Source organism: Hydra vulgaris, chromosome 08 (assembly GCF_038396675.1).
Source record: "Hydra vulgaris chromosome 08, alternate assembly HydraT2T_AEP".
In the NCBI taxonomy this organism is placed as follows: domain Eukaryota; kingdom Metazoa; phylum Cnidaria; class Hydrozoa; order Anthoathecata; family Hydridae; genus Hydra; species Hydra vulgaris.
In genome coordinates this window covers 23,046,756-23,054,650 of record NC_088927.1, presented here as the reverse complement: position 1 = coordinate 23,054,650, position 7,895 = coordinate 23,046,756, and the positions used below count along the sequence as shown (strand labels likewise).

At 29.6% G+C, this 7,895-nt stretch overlaps 1 protein-coding gene across 1 annotated transcript; it reads left to right on the top strand.

Annotated features, from left to right (window-relative positions):
* The first annotated feature begins 49 nt into the window (after positions 1–49).
* LOC136083137 (zinc finger MYM-type protein 1-like) lies at positions 50–1,867 on the top strand. The gene is made up of 5 exons (XM_065802546.1): positions 50–95; positions 137–813; positions 1,076–1,248; positions 1,349–1,470; positions 1,536–1,867. The coding sequence occupies exons 1-5, from the start codon at positions 50–52 to the stop codon at positions 1,865–1,867; spliced, it is 1,350 nt and encodes a 449-aa protein (XP_065658618.1).
* The last annotated feature ends 6,028 nt before the right edge of the window (positions 1,868–7,895 follow it).

Genomic DNA, 7,895 nt, shown 5'->3' with positions numbered 1-7,895 from the left:
AGCAAATGGATGGAATTAGCAAACTGACAAGATACCAACAAAATAATTGATGCATCACAGCAACGACTTCTCAGAGTTGAGATACAGCGTTGACAGTTAGTTCTGGAAAGATTATTTGCAATAGTGACATTTTTAGGAGAACAATGTCTTGACTTTCGTGGAAATTCTGATGTTTTACATAAGAAAAGGATTGGAAACTTCCTAAAACTAGTTGAACTGCTAGCACAGTCTGATGCAGTTATGGCAGATCATGTTCACCGAATAAAGAATGAGGAGATTAACACCCATTACTTGGTGAAAAATATACAAAATGAACTCATTCAAATAATTGAAAAACGAATTCGTGAAGAAGTTTTGTCAAAATTGCAAATGGCAAAATATTTTTCCACTATAGTGGATTGTACCCAAGATGTGAGTAAAGTGGAACAAATGTCAAATGTGCTACGTTTTGTTCAGATGAAAAATGCTGAAGTTAAAGTCTGTGAACATTTCATTGATTTCATACCTGTAGAGCAGACAACTGGTGCAGCGCTCAAAGATGTTATTCTACAAATTTTGACTCAAACTGGGATTCCAATCGAAGATATGCGTGGACAGGGCTACGACAACGGTGCGAATATGAGAGGACATCAGTCAGGAGTGCAGAAAAGAATATTGGAAAAGAACAGCAGAGTCTTCTTTGTACCATGTCATGCTCATTCATTAAACTTGGTAGTTAATGATGCTGCAAAATCATCTAGAGAGGTTGTGGCTTATTTTGAAATGGTGCAAGCGATTTATAACTTTCTTAGTGGGTCATCTCGTAGATGGACAGTTTTGAAAAATCATCTTGGAAAAAAATCTTTCCAAAACCTATGAGTGCAACAAAATTGAAGCTGTGCGACCTTTTTGATACTGTGCTGGAGAAATCTTTGATGCTCTTTTTGAAATCAGCCAGGAAATTTCTTATGATCCATCTTCATGTCATGAAGCAGAGGTATTAGCTCAAAAGATAAAAAACTTTAAATTTTGTTGCTGTACTATGATATGGTTCAATACTTTGAACCAAGTAAACTTAGCAAGCAAAGTTATTTAGAATATTGAAATTGATATTTCTGAAGCCAAACAAACTTTGAACAAAAAAGTTAACTTCTTAAAGTTATATCGCTCAGATGAAGCTTTTAAAAAAGTTATTTCTGATGCAGAATTAATTGCAGCTGAATTAGATTTGGAGCCATCATTTTTATTTGAAGTTTCTATTAGACCAAGGTTCAAAAAACAAATGCTTTCTTGATGAAACTCGAGATGATCTCATTATAAACCCAAAAGATAATTTCAAAATAGAATGCTTTAATTGCATTTTGAATAGTGCTATAAATTGGATTGAAGAAAGGTTTAACCAGTTATATGAAAATTGTGATGTTTTTCAATTCCTGTACGATTTTGCAAATATTAAAAAAGATTTTTCAAAGGAAAGTCATAGAGAAAAATGTTAAAATCTTCAAAAACATTTGGGCACAGATACTTCTGCAGGTATTGATGGCATGAATTATTAGATGAACTGCTTGCATTGTCTGAATTAATTGAACCAAAAACGTCACCATTAAAAGTACTAGAGTTTATTTTAAGAAACAATAATTTCACTCCAAATATTTCTATTGCTTTACGAATTCTGTTAACACAGCCAGTATCAGTTGCATCTGCAGAGCGTAGTTTTTCAAAACTGAAACTAATTAAAGATTACTTAAGATCTATTATGTCACAAAATCGTTTGACAGGTCTTTCTTTAATTTCCATAGAAAGTGATATGGCTAAAAAATTAGATTTTACTGAATTAATGAAGGCTTTTGCATCTGAAAAGAGTAGGAGAGTAAACTTCTTTCACTAAGTTATCTTAAAATATGCCCATTTTGTATGTATTTGCTTGCTTTTTGTGTTTGTGGTTCTGAGCTGTTAAAAGTAGTGCAATTTCGTTTATTTCATTCCAAGCGAAAACGACTTTGTCAAACGATTATTTTCGCTAATTGCTGACCAACCAACAAAATTGGTGGACCAAAGACTGACAATAGACCAAAGAAATAAGCAAATTATCATTAGAGTCTGTTAAAAGTATTTCATGTGTAAAATAAAATTTGAAATCATAATCCTGTCATGATTCCCATAAGTTATTTTATCAAAAAAAGACTTATTGAAAAAGATTTCAACAAAAAAGTGTAGCTGGTGTGATTCATCTCCCCCTATTTATAGTTCTTTCACTGTTCCCATAAATGATTGGTCGATGGCAGCAATGCTGATAACTGACTAGTTAGATACAAGAGGTTGATTAGAATTAATTATATAATGGAGAATTAATGTAATGAATTATATAGTGGAGAATTAATGTAATGAATTATATAATGGAGAGTTAATGTAATGAATTATATAATGGAGAATTAATGTAATGAATTATATAATGGAGAATTAATGTAATGAATTATATAATGGAGATTTAATGTAATTACATATAAAATCAGTAAGATTGCAAGCTTTATAAAGCTTGGAATCTTACTGATTATATCTTTCGTAAGTCTTTTAAAATGGTGTAATTTAATATATAACAACTTATTCTATATTAAAATATACCATTTTAAAAGACTTAATTCATCAAACCTTTTTTTATTCATAAAATTCTTAATCAATAATTTTAAATAATAAACATATATTATATACAAAAAAAATTAAATAGAGGTTTTAGGCTTCCAAGTTTTTCAAAACTAAGTTTTCGTTTTATATATTTTTATATTTACTTTAATATTCAATAGCATTTAGTAAGTTCTTTGTCTTTTCTTGTTTTTAACTTATTTAAATGATTTTAAGAACGTATTAATAAAGTTAAACTCAATAATGTATGCTCACGATATAAATCTTTCTCTTTTAATTAGTGACAACAAGTAACTTTATTGTAAATTTTGCATTGATTCATTAACTATTCCAACATTACTTACAATATATTAAAAGATAAAGTGAATCAAATAATTATTTAGTTCACTTGTTCTTATGCCTCAAGCTGCTAGAGGCAAAAAGACGTGATGCTTTTTTTTCCTTAAAGAATATATTCAAAAATAAAAAAAGCATAGGGTTATTTAATCAGACTTCGCTTATATCCACTTTAACATTTTTTCTGACAGGCTGTTTATAAACTTACACCGCTGCATTATGCATCATTGGAATGCATAAGTATTTCAGCTGCCAAATAGACTGCTCTTTATAATCGAGTTTGACATTAACATTAAAAACTTTACTATGTGTTAAAAGCACTGAATTTCACCCACTTGAATTCGATCTCGCTATGCTGATTTAAGTTCGCCTACTTGGCAACTTTAAAAGTGAAATTATCATCATCTAGGGTGATATTATAAACAGGTGTAACGTCATGGTTCTTCTCAAGTCCAGTTTTAAAATCAAACCATTTCATTTTGTGAATTGTAATTACTTTATTCAAGAACTAGAACCATGATTTCTTATATATAAGAATATATTATATATAAAAAAAATTTTAAAAATATATTATATAGTATGAGGTAACTAATAGAAATTTGAACAAATAATACAATTAGGTATTCAGCAAAAGTTATCCTCGAGTATATATGTTAAAATAATAAATGCATCAACTATAGAAGAAACTATAAAAGAAATAGTGACTGATATGAAATAGGTATTTAAAGATTGCGTATAAATTAGTCAGAATTCTTCTCACAACTAAGACAAACAAAAATATTTGGTGGAACCTTTTCCATTTCCTGGTATGCATTGCGGCATCATTTATAGTATTCATAGCATTTAATTCAGTTTCTTTCAACGTCACTTTCACAAAAATTACTTTGCATAAAACGCTAGAAGTTTATTATTTATCTTTATTGCAGCTTTTTTTTGTCAATAACGTTTTTGATTTTATCCTATCTTTATTATTGTCAACAATAATAGAGATAGAATATAATATATTATTATTAGTATTATTATTTTTGGTTAAATGATGGTTGATGAAGATTTTTCTTTATGTAAAACATCAACAGCTTGCCAATAAATTTATGGTACCGACCAATGGTTGCAGCGCCGATGATAGTTAAATGAACTTCCTTTTTTTTTTATCATTTTAAATTTTTTGAAGCACAATCAAGTTGTAACGATTGTTACGCAAACAACTCCCTCTGGACAATAACTTTTAACAATCGTTCAGAATATCGATTAGCAATTACGGAATAAGTTATTCCTTCGGGAGAATTACATGGAAACTCATTGCTTAAGTATTCCTTTAAGGAATTATTCTGCAAGAGGAATTATCACTTAAAAGCCATAGCGCTAAACTCAATATTGGTTGAAATAACAATACGAGACTACACTCAGCTAATATAATAATTAGTTGTAACAATTTAATATATTTATGTAGAAAAAAATGTCAAATAGATTAAAGCGGTTCTCTTTTTTATAAAAAATAAGTCGAAACATTACATGATAACAGAAGTGGGTTTTATTTATTATCGGTGAAAAAGGAAGATAAATATTCAACTCATGGACTTGGAATAAGATAGAAAATAACGATGGTGAAATTGATGAAATCGTGGTAAAAGAACATTTTGAAAGATTAAAAGTTTACCAATTAGCAATCTGGTTTTGGAAAGAAAAAAGTTTTTCTTACGAAAACAAGATGTCAATTAATTATTTAATTTTTTTGTCACTAATTTAAAAAATCTGGCTCAAACATGTGAATTTGAAAATATTCAAGATGGTCTTATATTATATAAAATTAATGGACGGAATCAAATTAGCCAAAGTCCGAAATAATCTATTACGAAAAGGAGCGGGTTTAACTTTAACAAAAGCAATTAGTAAATGCAGAGCTGAAGAAGTTGCAAATGTAGAAATGAAATCAATTACACACGAAAAATATATTGATGTGGTGAAGAAATACATAAAACTAAGACAAGCAAATGCGACAATCGGACAAATACCGAAATGGAGAACATTCGTGAATAACGAAAATGTATCAAAAAGCAAAACAGTCTGGATTGAAACAAATAAATAAAACTGGAAAATGGTTCAAATACAAAACAACAACAAATGCAGTACAAGAAATGCAAAAGAAGCACATGAACCAAAAAACTATCCGGCATTTGGTAAAACGGGCCGCAAATTTAGAAAAAAAAATCATTAGGCGACTTGCTGCAACTCAAAAAACATACACGAAAAATGCGCAGTTGAATACAATGTTGAAACTGTATCATCAGGTGAAATGTATTGTATAAAAGAAGCTTTGACAATCTAGAAAATTAACTATAAATTGGTACGTGAAAAAATTGCCCCTAAAGCTGAATTTGATGTTATGCCAAAGTCTACGACCGACTAACATCATGTGATAATCTCACTTATACAGGTGTTAAACTCGTGGTTATAGAGGGAAATGTATTTCAGTACTTGCAACATCAAAGATGATGTGTTACTACAAAAGAGTTAAAAGAATAATACTTAAAAACAAACAAAAAAAGAAATTAATGATATCAAGTGAAATACCTTGTCATCCATTTCAAATCGTAGAAATTGATTATATTTCCGGACTTGGCATAACCCAGATAGAGCGGAGCAACAACGGCACATAATTTACATTTTCAGAATTCCGAAAATTTAGTAGAGAGTGGAAGTTTAAACATATAACTAGTAGCCCACAGTATCAACAACCAAACGGAATGGCTGAGAGACATGTGTAAATAGCAAAAAACTTACTAACTAAAGCAAAAAGATCAAATCAAGATCCGTACATAGCTCTATACTAGAAGTATACTATCTATAATTATACTATATATAAAGATACTAGAAGTAAAAAAAACTGCTGTTGATGGTTTTGCATCGCCTGCTCAACTCATCAGTGGAAGAAGGTTGAGATCAACATATTCAACGTCTCCGTCACTATTTCAAGTAAATCCAATTGACGTAATTAAATTTAAAAACAATCGTAAAAAATTTACAGAAGAATTATTACGACAAAAACGCAAAAACATTGGAAAACATAGGCGACGGAGACAGTGTTAGTATCCATGATGAAAATAAATGGAAACTATGAATAGTTGTTGAGAACAAACAACTACCAAGTTTTAATGTAAAAACCTTGATTTGAAATGTTATATGAAGAAACAGAAGAAATCAACAAACAAAGGAAAAAGTAGATTGGGGTGTTAATTTATCAGATGATGACAGAGACACTAATGTATCAAATGACGCGTTCATGAGTAAAAGAAAACTGTCATAAAATACAAACTATCATCAAAATACAAGTTACAATGATTCTTTTTTCTTAAGTCTTTTAACAGCATTAGTAAATCAAAACTGTTTTCTTTCAGGCTTCTTTCTTTCCGGTAGGACTTTTTTCCTTGTGTTATTTCAATTTTTTCTGAGTATGCTTCTTATGAAGTTAAATATGAGTTGATGTTTACCTCCTCCGCCTGCTACCTTTTTTTGCGAATGACGTTATTATCTCAATCACCTGCGCAGCATTTTGGTAAAAACATACACACAAAATTATATACAATTGATGTGCAAATATTTAAATAATTTTAAATTATTATTTTTTAAATTACTGATGGTTTTGATGTAAATAAATCAAAGTTGCAATTTTGCTATATACCAGAGTCAAAAGAAAATGCAAAAACTTGAAATTGCAACAGAACTCAATTTTGGAGTTATGAGTCTATTAAAATCTTGCTTATTTTTGGCTTGGTAAGATTAATTTATTTACCTCAAAATCATGATTTTATTTTGGCTAAGTAAGATTGATTTTTTTTACATCATAATAATAATAACAATAATAATAAATTTTTTGCCGTACACTTACAATGTAATGTGGTGAGTATAACACCTGTAGATGTTAAAACTTTGACAGCCTTTGCAAAAGATTTTTTTTGCAAAGATTTTTTTTGTTTATATTTTGTATTTTTATTTTTTATTTTGTTTTTGAAACGATCAAACTTGTTCACATCGTCAGAATTGGTTATTGTTTCTGTTAAATAATTTTTGTTAACATTTCATTTGTTAACTGTTCTGTTAGTGAGGAAGTTAAACCTTATGGTAGAATGTGTGAGTTGTTTTTGTATTTTCTGTGTATGACCTCTTGCTATTGCATATTTAATTATTCTAGGAGGATGATTCCATTGAACTTTATCCATATTTTTACTAACTTCTGCCTTTGACTACTTTAATGACTAAAATAATTTTTGTGTCGTTTGAATACAATTGTGCCCCGGCCCCCCTCCTTCGTTGTCGTCGGCCCTGCAAAGTCTAGAAAAGTTATAATGCTAAATTGTCCTCAAGTGCTTGGGTTATTATGTCTAATGTTTCGAGTAAATTTGTGAACAATTTTTAGATGATACAAAACCATGTTGAGAGTCTGAGAGTAAACTGTTCTTAGTCAAGTGATTCATTAGTGTGTCTCTTTCCATCACTTTGCATTTTATCGATGAAAGCGATACCGGCCGATAATTTGTTAATTTTAGCTTATCTCCTTTTTTAAAAAGAGGGGTAATATTTGCACATAACCATAAAACTGGAACAATGCCACTCAATCAAAAATAATTGATAGTGATTTTGAAATACTTTTGCAACATTCTTTAAGTACTCTAGGGTGTATTGTGTCTACTCCAGTTGATTTATAAACATTCAGAGTTGCAAGCTTCTTACTAACTGTTTCAATATCGAATGTCGGATTTATGCATAAAATATCGAATTATTTTGGAAACTCTGCCAGGTTTTCATCTTCATTAGTAAAAACTTTGCTGAAAAAATTGTTTATAATAATAATAATAATAGCAACGTTTATTTGCGTTAAAAATTTAGTTCGTTACATTAAAAGTTTAGTTCGTTAGCGATCTCAGATAGTTTGGTAGTAATTA

What these genes read in the sequence shown, in the direction of transcription:
- LOC136083137 (XM_065802546.1), top strand. Translation starts at nt 50, where the DNA reads ATGCATCACAGCAACGACTTCTCAGAGTTGAGATACAGCGTTGACA. An exon ending in GGTCATCTCGTAGATGGACA is followed by an intron (nt 814 to 1,075) that starts GTTTTGAAAAAT and finishes AAAGTTATTTAG; the next exon opens with AATATTGAAATTGATATTTC. An exon ending in GAAGTTTCTATTAGACCAAG is followed by an intron (nt 1,249 to 1,348) that starts GTTCAAAAAACA and finishes CATTTTGAATAG; the next exon opens with TGCTATAAATTGGATTGAAG.